At 42.2% G+C, this 16515-nt stretch overlaps 1 protein-coding gene across 1 annotated transcript in view; it reads right to left on the reverse strand.

The window, feature by feature from the left end:
* Positions 1–2870: 2870 nt before the first annotated feature.
* Positions 2871–16515, reverse strand: part of LOC146798834 (uncharacterized) — a 92961-nt gene continuing 79316 nt past the window's right edge. Inside the window, exon 9 of the mRNA XM_085626150.1 lies at positions 2871–4555. Within this exon, the coding sequence (XP_085482276.1) occupies positions 3855–4555 (701 nt within the window). The 3' untranslated portion in view covers positions 2871–3854. The remainder of the gene's footprint in view (positions 4556–16515) is intronic.

Here is a 16515-nt window from a genome sequence, read left to right on the forward strand (position 1 = left end):
ACATGAGATGTTTTACCTCTCTGGTACAATCCCAGTTTCCTCAAATTATGTTTAAAGACAGACTCATACTTATGTTTATGGGATTTATAAAGCGCATGGCTATCCGAGGGCTTCCCAGTGCTAATGAGAGGGGCAGTAGGTAGAGTTGGGGAATCATGGTAACAACCAAGTTTAAAGTTTTTTCCTGAAACACCGTTCATTTTTATCAAGTCTTCGTTCTGAGGTCATAGAGTGCCAAAGTTTTGGGACCTGGTATGTGAAAGATCTTCCTCCCCATCTAGATCTCTCTATCTTTGGTATGTTCATCAGGAAATCTGATGAGGATCTGAGGGACCTATTCGGGTCGTATGGAGAGACGAGGAATTTCATCAGGGCTGGACCTCTACCCTGCATGGCTTTGTGGGCTAGGCAGAGGGCTTTAAATGTAATCCTAGATTGAATAGGTAGTCAATGCAGTTTTTTCAGGGCGGATGTCACAGATCTTCAGGAGAATCCTGGCTGCGGCATTTCGGACCACCTGCAGCCTGTTGGTCACATACTTAGGAGAACCCAGATACAGGGAATTGCCGTAATCCAGTCGCGAGACCACCAGGGCCTGGACCACCGTCTTCCGAGCCTTTTTTGAGATTAGGTCCATGATCTTACAGATCAACCGTAGTATACCGAAACAGGTTGCCGATAATTTTTTGGCTTGTGTTTCCATGGAGAGATTCTAGTCTAGCCACATCCCCAGATTTTTTTTATGGAGGGCTTAGGAACGGGGGAAGGACCCCAACCCCTTGGTTAACTGATCCCGGCCCATGGACCTGGGCCATTGCCCAGGAACATCAGCTCCGTTTTGTCGCCGTTCAGTTTTAGGCTACAGTTAGCCATCCAATTAGCTAATTTTTTCCATGCATGGTACCAGCTTCAGATGGTTCGAATTTATTTCTTCTGAAACTGAGACCACAAGCTGAGTGTCATCAGGGTAGGAAACAATTGACAATCCAAACTCCTGTACAATGTGTGCTAGAGGACTCTGACAAATGTTGAACAAGGTCGGGCTGAGCACCGAGACCTGAGGTACTCCATAAGGTGCTGGGAGATTGTCTGAGAGAATGGACGGTTCCATACACTGGAACGATCTGTCACTGAGGAAAGAGGCAAGCCATTGATTGGCTTTATCCTTAATCCCTATCTCCCTGAGCCTATGTATTAAGATCTTGTGATCCACGGTATCCAAAGCCACACTAAGATCCAAAAGTAGGATTGCGGCGGCTCTCCCCAGGTCAAATATCTTTTTCAATTTCTCAGTAATCACCCTGAAGTAAGATGTGGGGGGTAGGGGCGGGATCGAGTGGAGACCCAGATTTAATGTCACTCAGGAGGCGGCCCGTGCATTCTTTGCTCAACAGTGGGGAGGTACCTAATGAGGGGGGTAATGGCATTCCAGGATGTTCTGGGCTGGGGAGTAGGCCCTTTATACCAGAGTTGTCCTGTCTCATTTCAGGGTTGTCCATGGGGCAATAGTGTAGCGAGTTATATATGTTTTCCACTTTATTTTTTTAAAAAGTGGGTAGCTGGTTGCATCTCTCTTTTGAAGGGTGATGTGTGTGGGATCCTTGTTAAATTGTAGTAAGTGATTTCACGATTTTGAATAATTATTTGGGGGAGTTGGAGTACTTATTAATCCTCTCCTTGTAGAATTCTGCCTGTGCTACCTTAATGTCATCATGATATTGTCCGATGGCTTTTTTATAATAACTTAAGTTATGGGGCATAGGTTTTCCGCCAGCTCCTTTCGAGTTTCTTGCAGTACTTTTTCTGAGAGATAACTGTCTGTTGAACCAGGTGGCTCTTTTGGGGTTGTGATGGGCTGTCAGTCTGGGTTTACGAAAACAATTGTCTACTGAGCTGTTAATCCAGTCTGACCACCCTTTTGTGTGCCTCATAGAGGTCTTCAGATGGAGGGGGGGTGGTAGACTTTAAATGATTGGTCCAACTTTCAGGTGCCGCCCTGGGCCATCTCAGTCCTAGATTAATGTTACCCCCTGACGGCATTTGTATGAGTGGTTTAGCATACAGAAAAGGAATGTAGAAGTGGTCAGACCTGGGGATCAGAGTAAGCACCTGTACTCAGGGGTCATTTGAAAATATAGGGTCGAGAATATGCCCTTTTCATGTGTGGCAGAGCCGACAAGCTGAGTAAGTTGCAGGGCCTCTAGGTCTGATAGAAGTCTGTTGGAGGACTTTGGTTACAGTTTATTGTATTGTTCCCTTGCAACCATTATTAGCAATTGGATTGCCATTAATTTTCTATTAGCAGGTATTTCATCAGTTGTTTGCTCAGGTTTTCTTCATACGTTTACCTCAATTAACTCTTCAATTTACACAGAAAGCTTGAGCAGATAGACCTCTTGTGCAGCTCCCAGCACAAACCCAATACCAAAGAGGACTGATGAAAAACACAGTACCACAGGCATAAACCCACCTTTTTAGGTCTGTCCATGAGACCGTTTTGGTTGCCCCACCAGTCTTATGTTACCCAAACAAAAATGACAGAAAAAATAAATATATATATACATACATACATACATACAAACAAAGCCTGTCGCTCAGCCTTCTTCATCGATTGGTCGGTTTAAGTGTCTTTCACTTTTTTCCAACTACGACAGCAAAAGGAATGGGGCTATGGGGTCACTGTATTTCATTCACTAGCTGTCTAGCATAGTGTGTGTTGAAAATGTGTTTTTTCACATGTGCACAGAGACCCTTGAAAAGGACCTTAACTAATGTGGCAGTCATGCTCCAAAACAAGTCCTATATAGGAGTGGAGCTCTGCACGGGGTATAGTTGCCTGTGCATGTGCCCTTTTCATACAGTATCAGTCTTTTGTTTTTTATGGCATTGATGTATCAATAGTTATTAATGTTTCTTAATAGCAAGTTGCTGGGAGTGCTTACCTTGTACAGAGTAAGTGCTTGGTCTTAATGTTTTGCTCAGAAGCTTGTGGCCAGTGCTATTGAAGGTCGGGGTGCCAAATACCAAGGCTGCATAGTCTTGATTCCATCTCGTGCCACTTTAATTCACCGCCAGATACTGCCTTCCACTTTATCCCACTTTATTTCTTTGTCACTGTTTTGTTTGTCTTTCTCTTCCTCCATCTTTCATCCTTTAGTGTTTTCTTCTCTGTTGCTCTGGATCAACGTCTGTTGAAAAATAAGCTCCAATCCCACAAAATGACTGCAGGTGGGCCCCACCTGCCACCACCGGCTGCAATTAAGCACTGGTTGCTGGATGTTTACAAATCAGTTTTCATCAGACACAATATGTTCATACCATCTATTGAAAAGTTCACTCTGAAATTTAACTTTTCCAAACTGGTGCATCTTTTGTATGCATTTGCTATGGAACACCTGTATTTGTTGAACTACAAAACACCATAATATGTGGTAGCAATCACTGTTAATATGTTGTGCACAAGACAAGTATCCACATTTAAAAAAGGACATGTACGCAGAATATTAAGTAATGCAACAAGCATAAAATCATTTTTTTAACCTTCAATGTGCAACTAAAAGGTACCTTCCTTTTTGGACCAGCAGTTTTTTGTTTGTGTGCTTTCCTTTTTCCCCGCCATAATGAAGAAAGCCTACACTTCACTTGCAGGAGAGATCTCTACTGCTTAATTGGATAATATGTATGTTCTAAAACCATAGCAGGTTAGGTCTCTGGCGCATGTAAGATATCAAGTGACCAATAATGGCAAGATTTTGATTAAAGTTTTAAACAAAGTACATTCATTGGTCTTTCTCTTGGAGTTAACGTCTCCAGGCCAGGTCCTTTATGCATACATTAAGTCACAGAAATAAACATCACTCCAGGGTCAATGCATGCCAGGATAATGTTCTGCCCTTGTGCACTCTTTGGTGTCCAAGTAGACTGTCCTTTCGACTAAACCTTTTGCCACATTCAGTACACTCATATGGCTTTTCTCCAGCATGTATTCTCTGGTGTCTTGCAAGATGGTGCATGTGACTGAAACTCTTCTCACAAACAGTACATTGATATGGTCTTTCTCCTGTATGAATTCTCTGGTGACCAATAAAATGCTGTTTCCGACTGAAGCTTTTGTCACATTCAGTACAATGATAAGGCCTCTCTAATGTGGCTGTTTTCTGATTATCATAAAACCCTTCTATGAAAGAGAAGTTTTGCTCCGATTCCATATTCATGAATTGTCTCAAATGTTGCGGTGCATTTTGTGAAAATGTAACAAGTGAAAATTGATCATCACAGATGTTATCTGTATCTGACTCCTCTGCTTTGTCATTATCTTTATGTAAATTGGAATGCACTGCATTCAGAAATGCTGTTTCATGATGTATTTTTTTCTTTCCTCCCTGTTCTTGATTAGTACTTTCTGACCACATTAGGCTTCTAGAATGTGTTCCCATGATAGATCGCTGAAGTACATTTACTTTAGTTTTTACTGGAACATTTTTGTATGCTGGCATTTTTTCAATACATTTCATCATTTCTTCAGCCTTCCACTTTGTTGTTGTGGGGCCATCACCTGTTGAATTAACGTTAGAACCATGATGTTACATTTTTGCGCATTAGAACATATTTGTTTTATCAGGACAATATTACATCACAAGATAGGCAAGCTAAATCAAAAATACCTGATGTGCTGTCAAATAATTACAGTACACATGAGAACTGCATATAATATGAGTGGCAATGAATAAATTACTTTAGTTAGCTAACAAAGTTGCTTACTTGCAAGTTTTCATGATAACTTCATAAGGCAGTGTGCAAATGAGGCTTTGAAACATGTGTGCATCATTTCTTTGCCTTGACAAGTCTCATTTCTGTCCCTTAGACCTTGTAATCAACAGTTAGGAATTCAAGCAGCACACCTTGTGTAATATTACACTGATTGATTGTATTTATGACACACTGCATACTACTATGTGTGGCGTTGCAGCACCTTCCTTGGCAAGAAGAAAGCTACTTCTGTGGGGTTTGAAGAATGGTGTTTTAGCTGTGATCCTATTTTGAAGTGTTTTGGTGTTCAATGTTAGTGATTAAAGATGCTCTTATCATAGCTTTGGATGCAGTGCTTAGCAATGTGATGAATGAGGGGAGAAACAGATGTGCAGGTTTATGTTTGCTAGTGGCATCATAGGCGGCTGTTTGGGAACGCTGGCATGGGGTTTTGAAAAAAAAAAGACTTACCTTGTTGTCATTGGTCGCCAGCTAATGCCTCTGTAACAGAGTAATGCAGTAACAGGAAACATCCAGGCTCCCAGACTTCTGTAGCCAATCACGGCGCTGCATTACAGCAGCGTTGTGATTGGTTTGAGCACCGTAGTTCAGCGCTAAGACGGGGACTGGGAGGCTGGGCATGTTCTCCACCAAGACTGTACAATACAGCCTGTGAAGAACATAAAAAGTGCGCATGACGGTTTGGCCAACCCAAGGCAGTCGGCCAAACCGCCATGTACACTTAAGGAGCAGCAGGGACCACACCTCCTCCCTCTCCCAAGCTGTAACAAGCAGCACCCGCCCCAACCTGGCTGGCTCCTTACTAAAGAAGAAAATGATAATAATGTAACATTATTATCATTTTCAATTTTGCACTTAGTGGGGCAACACTCCTCCGTCTTAGCGGAGGAGCTGCCCCTGAGTGGCATGGATTAGCTCTGCAGATTCCAGCAAGTTGCTAGTTTCCATCAGTTGACTTTCTAAGCTGGTTGTAGTAGAATGGGGCCCATTTTTCGTGCCAGGAGGGATGCAAAGTAAGAGGAAGGAGGCTGTGAGCCATCAGGATGACTTGTATAACTATTATCTTACTTATGACAGTGACAGGGAGTACTTAGTATGGTTTGGACTATGAATTTGAGTCCTCCAGTTCACCAGATGGGTGGCAATGTCAGCCACTACAAGCCGCCAACCAGTATTTGAATGTTTACTAAAGTGGACTCCTAGTAGCAATAGTAGAAGAGGTGTTGTTTGTGGTTTGAAGATATGGATATCTGATAGCTTGGTAAATATGTCCCAATCCATATGAGTGTTAATTAATACGAAGCCACAGTGGCTTGTTACTACTGCTCAATAACCAGGGTAAGGACAGGTGACTCTGACACAGATAAAATGCCTGTGACAGTCTTTCCAACATAGTTGTCTGGTCGGTGGGGTGCCCACTTGCCATGCACAGTATGTAGGATGGCAGTGGGCTATTGTTCAAGGCTCTTTTTTTATTCAAATAGTGACGTTTTTGCCTCTCCTCTGAACTTCAAAGGTCCCTGTAAATTTTGGCTGACAAAAAGTTCCAAAGTTTTTTTGCTCAGACTGACAATGCAGTTCCTTCAGTGAATTTCTTTTTTTAAAAGGGTATGATGAATCATGGCGCTCATATCGAAAGCCGAGCCCTGTACTGTTTAAACTTCACTTGAAGTTATACTGATCCTTATCCTTGTGTGTCTTTGTTTTCAATGCAGAATGCATTGAAAATTAAGCAAAGAGAAGCCAGTGAAGACCTTGTAGGAAAGGTGTTTTGTGGTCCCTAGGTGTAGGTGAAGGAGACTTGCCGCAAGGCAAGACATATCCCTTACAACTCCCAGCCACACTGTAAGACACTGAAAATATTTCTCTAGCCCATTTCATATAAGTTGTGTCCTAAAATAAGAATATTTATCAGAAGTATTATTTTGGCTTTCATGTGCATTATCCAAGCATCCTGCTATAAAGATCGTCTATGGGACAGTTAGTCAAAGCACCCATTGGATCAGGTGGGGAAATAAAGGATAGGCCAGTTGGGGCATATTTAGGGCCTACTCTGAAAGTCAGCTGTGTCTGGGGCAGAGTCAGCCACATACTATGCTCACATTTGAGTCTGTAAGGACCCAAGCATGGTTATGAAGACATGAAGCATATGCGCATAGCCACCCACACCATATTAACCTATCAGAGGCTTGTGTGGGGGGACTGTCCTAGTATGAACCCTGGGAGCAGAAATAGCCACACTAGTTTCACCTCTGAGAGGCTAATATGGGTGGGAGAGAGTCCATCAGACGGTTTGCAGGCTATTTCTGGAACAGAAATGCCATAATTATAGGTTTGTGTTTCTTACAGGCCACCCGCAAAAGGATGAAGTAGGTTACCAACAAGAGGCCTTCAGAACACTATGCAATTCATTTAAAGTAACACATATGGCACTTAAGAGTCATGTGATTGTGCCAGTGCTTCTAAGGCCGTAGGGCTGTGGCAGTAACCTACAAGGCTAATTCTTATGGGGGCTGAAAGGCTATGAGGAGTGTTATATCCAGTCTGCCTCTCTGCAAGCCTGGTAAGTTGTCTCAGAGCAGGTTACAAGTCATGCAGATGGCAATTGGTAACATCAGAGAAGGGAACTGTCATTCACCTTTCAGCTCGAAGCTTCAGGAAGCTTTCCAAGATGCTGGCATAGTTTGCCACATGCCAGAGCTTTGACTCCTGAACACCAGAGGGAATTGGGTGGAATCAGTTGTCAATATCTTTAAGATTGGCAGAGTGGGATGAAGGGGTCTTGGCTCCAGTTAGTCACAAGTCGGTCCTGTGATTTGGTAGACTGGACAAGCTGCAGCTCATAGTTGTATATTACACTGGAGTCCCAAGACGGCTTTTCTTGCTGGGGTGAGGTCAATCACTTCAGCCCAGTGCGTATGCAAGGTGGTTGTCCTAGGGCCAAGTCACCCAGAAATTAGAGAAGTGGCTCAGAAAGGATGGTGGGTCAATTTGGGTCAGAATACTCCTACCCCTGCATCACGCAGAGCACATGGCAAAGGTTGAAGGTTTACTTGTGAATCTGCATGCCCTGTTCATCCACCTCTCACTGCTGCATGTACCTGTATTCATGAATCTGTCACTTTCTGGTTTGATGTTCCCTCTGAATACCACAATCTTTAGATCTTGGAAGATGTGGTTGGATTCTTGAAATTTTTTTATCCACCGACATTTGATTTCTTGACTCTGTGACAGTGGTTATTCAATGCACTCCTCAAATTCATAGACACCTTCTCCTGAATTACGCTTTTCCGTAAACCACACTGCTTGATGCTCATGTGCAGCTACCCAATATTTTGTAATAAAGCCCTGTGTGCGGTATTTTTCGAGGAGGTGTGGCAGTGCTGGCAGATTAAACACCTTTCTTTCATGGAATAGCGACCTTCTCTGTGGAATGAGGAATCTTGCTTCTTTCTTAGCATAATTCCTTTACCATAATTATTGGAGGTAGTGGGAAGGTAAGCAAGGGCTGTTTAAAAGGATCTAGGCCAGTCATTCATTTTACTGCAGAATAGGCTGTCAATCCTTGGTAATCTTGAGTAGGCTTCTAATTCTAATTTGTATGCGACACTTGACCTTGGGCCTCTTTTGTACTCTTTCAAAAGGTTGCTCTTAGGGATCCTGATTTCCCACAATTCTTTGGCTGCATGGTTTAAAAAAGTAATATCTCCAGGCAGGTATGTGTTTATCCTGCTCTGCAGTGTTTGACTATGTCCCTTGTATTTTATAGCATGACTGAACACTGGATATGCATCCCTTGCTTCAGCTGTAAACAGTCACTTTTCAGCTAGCTAGCTCAATCTCTTGCTTTGTGATATACTGTGGATGGTAGCCTTTTGTCTTTTTATTGTGGTGGTGGTGGTGGTGTCAATTAAATGTACATATTCTAGAGATTATATACACCGTAGTTGGTTGAGTGAAATTCATCTAATCATGTGGAACTATGAGATATTTTTCAAATGTTCAAAATCAGGAGGATATTACCCATAAGCACAAAGTATCTTAATGGTCTGTAATCGCAGGTGGCATTAAAATAAGTCTCGAGTTGTGTCAGTAACAGCATTCATTCATGTTCTCAGGTTGTTAGCGGTCAATTGGATATCTTTGTAACTTTCAAATATGAAATAGTTTTGAGCAGTGTTAAATTTGTAAAAGAATAAGTGCAGGACCCCAAAGCTTTGGCGCGCAGCTAGTGGCCCACGTTATCAAAAGTTGAGGGCAGAATACCAAGGCTGCATATCTTTCAGCCACTTAATTTTTTTTGTTAATGTTTTTCCGTCTTTCTCATCCTTCTTCTCGATCAAAATCTGCTGAAGAAGTAGAAGTGCTGTTTTCCTAAAAAATTAGTGCCGGTAGACCCCACCTGAAACCATTGCCTCAAATTTAGCATTAGTTATGAGTAAATAGGATTTCTTTGCACTTGGCTACAGTGTCAGCAAGTGTGTTCGGGGTTCCAAGTTTATTTAATTTTTTATTTGTATTTTCAGACCTTCATCCTATATATGTGTGGCATATTAATGCACAGTGACTCCACATCTAGTGTTGCCAGAGATGTTGCCTTTGGAAGAGGGCCAATAGTGTTCAATTTAACAGATGAGTGGTGTCTGGAACTAATGGGACTACTTTTTATAAATGGTTTCAGGATATTTTCAAACCCCGATTGCAGCTGCATAGGAATGCAATCCTCCAAAACCTACAATTGGCAACTAGAGAATGAACCCCAGACACCCCCCCCCCAACAGACCCTGGTGTATTGACAGCTGTGACACATCATGAAGCATAGCGGGAGCACGCACTGAGCCCATTAGATAGGTCACTGAACCACGATCCATCCTCGGACCCCTTACACACAGACAGGGAGCCACCACTTGCTGGGACAGGCAACTATTATCATTGAATGAAGGCATAGGTGGCTGGTAGCATTGAGCAGCGACAGCGACCTGAGTTGGGCAAGGTTCACATTGTTACAACCCTGACCCCACCCCTCTTCCCCATCTCCTCCACCCCTCCTCTACCACTTCCCCCTCTATAAGCATGCATACATAGTCATGAGAGTTAACAGGGCAAAGCACAACAAACATCTCCTCCCGGTTGGGAGATACCTAGCATTAAGACATTACATGCCGGCTAAAGTGGGGCCTGCTAAACACTATTATGCAATATTTCTTGACCGGTTATAAACCAGGGAAGACATGGCTTGGCAGTTCGGGCTTGACTGTTCCCATGAGGTACAGGGTCAGACTGTTTTGCATATGGCCAAGTCTGAACTGGTGTGGCGGAGTGAGCTAAAGAATGATGATGGATTAAACCCAGATCAGTTGACTGGGGGTGAGTGCTTGCAATGTTCAACACTCCGTCCATCATCCCCTTTGGTTTTGCTCGGTTATAAACCAACGCACGTGCATTATGCACTGTGATTCCAACTGTTGTATGTACGTATACAATGCCTTTGTTAAAACGTAAAAATCAAAAAAAGAAATTTAAACTAACATGGTTTCAGAATATTTTCTACCCAGCCAAAGATGATCTTGGTCAGCATGTGTAAACCAGAAATGACTGGGCAAGGTGTGCTTTGAGCATTTTAGGGAAAGTGTAGAATCTGACAGGTGTTGGTTTGTCTGGTATCTGGTCCCACAACAAGCAGGAGGATGTGCTCGCCAGAACTGAAACCATAAGTACCTATAACACAGGCAGTGAAAATAAATAAAACTCCAACTCGACACAGAAAACTCGGTACTGCCCTGAACTTGACAAATACATTGAATGTTTCAGACAAAGAGCCACATTTACCATTCTTAAAAAACCATAAAATGGTCCAAAGATCAGATGCCAAATGAGAGGGCCACGAAAGCACTGAGCAACATCTAGAACATTAAAATAAAACCAGAAACGCCCCTGAGAGATGTTTCCAACTGTTGTTGTCCAAATCACAACCCTTGTTGGAGAAAAAGAGCTAGTGAACTAGCTAATTTCTCTTTGTGAGTTATCACATGCTGTCAATTTAGTGCACCCACGTCTGCATGTTTATCTGCAGATAGACAGTTTCTTACACTTGGCTAAATTATTTCTGGTCTTTTTTGAGCCCCCCCCACCCAACACAATTGCCTAAATGTAGTTAGTCTGTTCTCCAAATCTAAGGAGGATAAATCCACACAGTGAAGTAAGGATAGATCAGAAATATTCAAGTTGATGCTGTTGTTCCAATGTGAGGTGTACTTTAATGGTTCAGTTTGGTTTTGCATTCAGAGGTGGTGATGTGAGAGGTGTAGCCATCAAAAAATGGGGCCAAGACATGTTGTATGTAGTATTGCGATAAACTGGGCACTGGCTCACTTTGGAAAGTGGTTTTTAAAAACTTTTTGTTTAGACCCATTTCCCGATGGTCCACTGAAATCTAGACAGAGGCATTGGTGGAAATTATTTTCCAGATATTGCTGGTACTACAGAGGTCCTGCATATGGACGTTAAGTAATACATACATTGGTGGTCCATATGCACGACTAAGTGTTCCTGCACAGTAGCTCAGATCAGGATTTCAAATGATTCAGCCCAAAACATTGGTGGTGTGGTCCATGTGTACTCAACGTTTGTCGTTGTGATACGAATTATCCATGCAGAGGATAGCCAAGGCCAAGATTCTAAGGCCATGTTTTTCATAATCATAAGTTAGATATTTATTTATAATACTTTATAAATTCAGGCTTTATTTAACAAACTATCAAGAAATGCTGTTTTAACCCATAGCTTTGCTACTGTTCATAAATTTCCTTACCCTCCGTTTTTCCTCTACTTATTAGTCATTCTGCATATATTATGCTTCAGTTTAGAAAACCTTTTCCGTCCCCGATTAATTACACTTAGCACCTATTCTTCCTTCTTTCTTTTTTCCCTCTCTTGCGTTTGCAGTTTTCTCCGTCTGGTCATCTCCTTTATAATGCCCTTTTCTTCGTTCTTTATTTTCAAAGTACATTTATTATTTTCAGAACTATGCCTGTTAGTATGCATCCATGTATTTCATGTTTTTTACTTAAAACTAGTAATTCCACAAAGTTTATTGAACTTGTATAAGATTTTATCATAAAAACTATCCTTTTGCAAATATGAAAAATGTTTACAGGCGATTGTTCATTTCATGTTTATGATTCTAATCAAACTTCAAAAGATTCTAAGGCTATCTTAATTATTTCTTCAGTTTGTAAGAAAGACACTGTTCAGCAGGGCATTTATGATGACATATTCCACTCCCATATACAGGAAATTGACTGGAGTTCATGTAGCAAATTATTGTTGCTCACAATGAATCTAGCTGGAAAACCTTTTGGGTTCAAAATTACTATGGCTGTATACACAGTCCATAACTGGCAAAGAAACATGTCATACTTTGTATGGGAGGGAGTGTGCAAAGTAAGGTAAGGTGGGGTTAGGGGATAGTGAAATCGTGCATGCATTCTGTAGGTCTTGGATGGATTGACTAGTGCTGACAAACATTTTCTATGAACTTGTTGTTTTAATATGTGCTAACGGAGCAATTGTTAGTCTATTCCAAGACAGCAGTGTTTAAGAGGTTAAAACAAAGGCCGTGTACCAGATTTGTCAAATGTGTAATAATTCTATTGAATAGGCATGAACTTGTGCATTCTTTCATTGTAAACAAAAGAAAATCTGAATTGCAGAGCCAACTCATCTGCTCAATAATTGATTAATCGAATGCTGGTGCTGGGCATCTCTGAAAATGCATTTGCAGATTGTAATGTACATGCATACTCATCAGTAATAACATCTGAAAATATTTTAATAGAGGAGGCATGTCTAATGGTACAAGATTACTTTTTTTAAATTAATTGTGTTATACTTATTATTTATTTGCAAGATTATATGGTTTTTGGAGAACCAAGTAAAAAATATAAATTTAATAAAGAAAAAAAAGAATCATATCCACCAGTCTTCTACTCTCCGTCTCACTATCCTCTTGGAATGGATGATTGTGTGCAGGGTAGTCTTTAAAGGGAGTAATAATTAGAGGTCTTCCTTGAACTTCAAGCTTCATTCTGAATGGAAGCAGGCCGTCCCCACAGGCTGGTCTCCCTTCATAATTCCAATATTTTATGTTCTACTGATTGGTGACTGGGGCTGTAGAGTATGGCTTAGATGTGAGAGACAGTTATTTAAAGTATGTAGGAAGCAAAAGGCAAAGACAACTCAATCTACATTAGGGAATCTGGAAATAGAAGTACCACTTGACCATGCCATCAATGCCATATTTCTGAGTTATTAACTCTCTGCACATCTGGCAGTATGCAAAACCCCTCCTGTTCAAGTTATCGAGTCAGCACTTGTTAGATGGCTGCCCTCCATTATAGTGCTGCTTATCATTATTAAATGCCTCAAGATCATGCATTCACTACATGCTTTTGGCATCACACAACCATCCCCATTTAGCTAGATCCACATTCCCAAACATAACTTGATAATGTACAGTGTCCAGGCCTTCCAGGCACTAGCAGCAGCCCCATGTAATACTGTACCTCTGCTGTGGGCGGGCGTGCTGCCAATTCTTTATGACTAACTGAGGGAAAGATCATATTGTGGCTCATGTTTGAGCAGCAGGCATGAACATTATTCTTCATCAGCCAGCAATAAGTGAGTTACCCTGACACCTCTAGTAAGTGGACTGTCAGTAAGATTGCTTGTCACCCTCAGGGTATCTTGCCTCACCAGACTGACTGCTAGGCACCTTAATGGTGGTCATTACACACAAATCACTCTTGGGCATCCAGAGAAAATTAAAGGAACAGAATGTGTGGGATTTTTTAGTGCTTAATAAATCACTGTTCATTAACCTCCTATAAACTGCTGCTTGGCACAGTAACTGCTAGCTTAGGAAATTTCCTGACACAGCAAACATGTCTGAATATGATTATGAGGCCCACTGTGGGGCCTCTGTCACATAGCAACGATGCAATTATTAACCACAGCTTTGCTAACTAACTGTGGAACTGTAGCAGTGAACCATTACTTTTAGTCTCCCACACTGTTTGGCTGCTCATTGAGAGGGTACACACAATGAATAGATGTTTATATTGCCTTTACAAGTAGAAGCTTGACCACAAAGTACTGTGTTTTAATTTTGAGCCGTTGAGAGCAGCTAGCTACGGATCTGCTTGAGGTACATTGGGGTAGAAATGCAGCAATTCTGTCTCCGGAATGTTAAGGGGTATACAATCGTCAAGAGACAAACCCATGACACACTGGTCTGGGAATTTTCTGTGCAACTTCCACCTGACTCCCAAGGGTTTTACTAGTCTTTCAAAGATCTAGAACAACTGCGAGTTCTGCCATCCTAGAGGCCCTAGTCTGTACAGCTAGCTACTCTTTTGATTTTGAAAGCACAAATGGAACACAATCAATGTGCTCATGTTTTGTCCTGCTGCTGCGAAAATTATTTGCACTACTCTATATTACAAAAGCAGCAAAAAAGGTTGATGTCACTACTTTTTTTTTTAACCACATGCACATCATCTGTGACATAGCAGCAAATAGCCATTGCATCAGCTTGCCACCCAAGTGAGCTGCAAACCAAACGTATCTAAGAATCTAGAGTGATACCTACAGTAAGTTGACCCAGAGGACTACCTTCAATAAATAAGATTTATATTGGTGTCTTTTTTCACTCCACCATGAATAGGCATACAAGGCAATATAACAGACTTTGAGGTGACAGTGCACAAAAGATAACTTGATGCCTTTGACCCTGCCTCTCTAGAGCAATGTTGGTATATCTTTCCATTATATAAACTTGTTTTTTGCCTTATTCTTGTGGGGGGACTATCTCCAAAATCCTTCAGCTTCATTCTTGTTGAACATTGTAAATGATGGATAGAACTGTAGGGTGCTTTTAACTATCCACGAGGGTCAGTATAGTTCTTCACCTTAACTAAAAGAACATAAGTAACACTTGGACTGCAGGGGCTGGATGAGTCAACATGTGCATTGATGACAAGACCAATTACACCATGGAGAATCTAAAACTACTATTTTCTGGCTCATAATTTGCCATTTTCTTATTATGGAGAGTTCTTCTTTACTCTTCTGAAATAGTTGCCTCACACTTTTCTTACTCTCATTAACAACTGTATGAAGGCAGATAAAGAAAGAGATGGTCAGTAAGTTGAGAGTTTCCTTTTCAACTTCTACTCAAAGTTGAGCAGGGGGCTGATTTAGAGTTTGACAGAGGGTACTCTGTCGCAACGGCCGATCGTCAAACCACACATCTGATACCGCTGATGTTCCTGTCTGCCCCAACTCTCAAAAATGTGTATATTGCTTATCAGCCAGCAAGCTCTTCTCTCACTTTCCCAGATTCACAGACACTATAAGGGTGTAGAAGTCACAGACTCCGCACAGCTGTTTCCAGTGACAAGTGATACCCCACCCCCGAGGGGTTAGGCAGATTGAAGTGGGAACCCCGAAGTTTTAAAAACTTAGGGGGAGTCCTACGAGCACTGAAGGGTTGTATGGCTTTCTGGGGGAATTTACCCCCATCAGTAGCAGGGCGGATCTCTCTGCTAAAAATGATATCCCTTCCCAGGCTATTAAACTTTTTCACCACGTTACCGATATGGATCCCGAGTGCATGGTTCCGAACCCTTGACTCTCTTGTCACTACCTTTATCTGGGGAGCTGGCAGAAGAAGAGTAGCTTTGACCACACTGAAAAGGGCGCTACCAGAGGGGGGGCCTAGCGGTCCCGGAGATGGAAAACTACTACTTGGCAGGACAGCTCCAACGATTTACCCAATGGGTGGCGGGGAGTTTAGACCCAGACCGGAGGAAACCCCCCCTTCATCCCAGATAGGGCACATGTAATGAGTACACTAATGGGCACCATTAAGATGCGAAAGGTCTGCTTCTCTGAACATAAGGTCCTGAGGCGGTGTTGGGCCAGATGCCTACAAAAAACAAAGACCAAACTTCCTTCCTCACCAGAGATGTCAGTGGCGCTACTAGAAGCACTACCGCACGGAGGCCAATGGAGAGGGTTAGAGGAGTGGATGCAAGCTGGGGTAACTAAAATTGGTGACTTTTATAGAGATGGGGAGTTGCTCCCATTTGCAGAATTTCAAGCAGGTTGGCACATTCCGCAGGGACACTTTTTACTCTATGGGGTGGTCACAGGGGCAATGCGCAGACACTGGGGACAGGGGACCAATAAACCGGCCACACATTCTACAGCCTAGTAGGGGGCATCATCAAAGCTGTCTCATGCCTTTACCGAGCCCTTCGACAAGACTCCATGAAACCACTAGAGGGGTTACGAGCCAAATGGGAAGTTGACCTTGGTAACCCCATAGAAGATAAAGACCGGGACAATACACTCCTGAGGGCCACTAAAGTATCACACAATGCTAGATTCCAGTTAATCAGCTTTTATACCTTGCATAGGGCATACATCACCCCAGATAAGAATAAATCGATACTTCCAACGAGACGACATAAACTACCCACGTTGTAGGGAGGTAGGGGCTAGCTATATCCACATGATGTGGAGTTGTCCACAATTGGAAGGGTATTGGCAGGAGGTGACCAGGGAAACAGCGCGAATCACGGGGAGGAAGGTACCATGCACCCCAGACCATGTATTGCTTAACATGTTCCCCCATTCTGCAAATACCAAGGTAACGCCCAGGTTCCAAGATTTAGCCTTTAT

This window comes from Triturus cristatus, chromosome 9, assembly GCF_964204655.1.
Source record: "Triturus cristatus chromosome 9, aTriCri1.1, whole genome shotgun sequence".
Classification (NCBI taxonomy): Eukaryota; Metazoa; Chordata; class Amphibia; order Caudata; family Salamandridae; genus Triturus; species Triturus cristatus.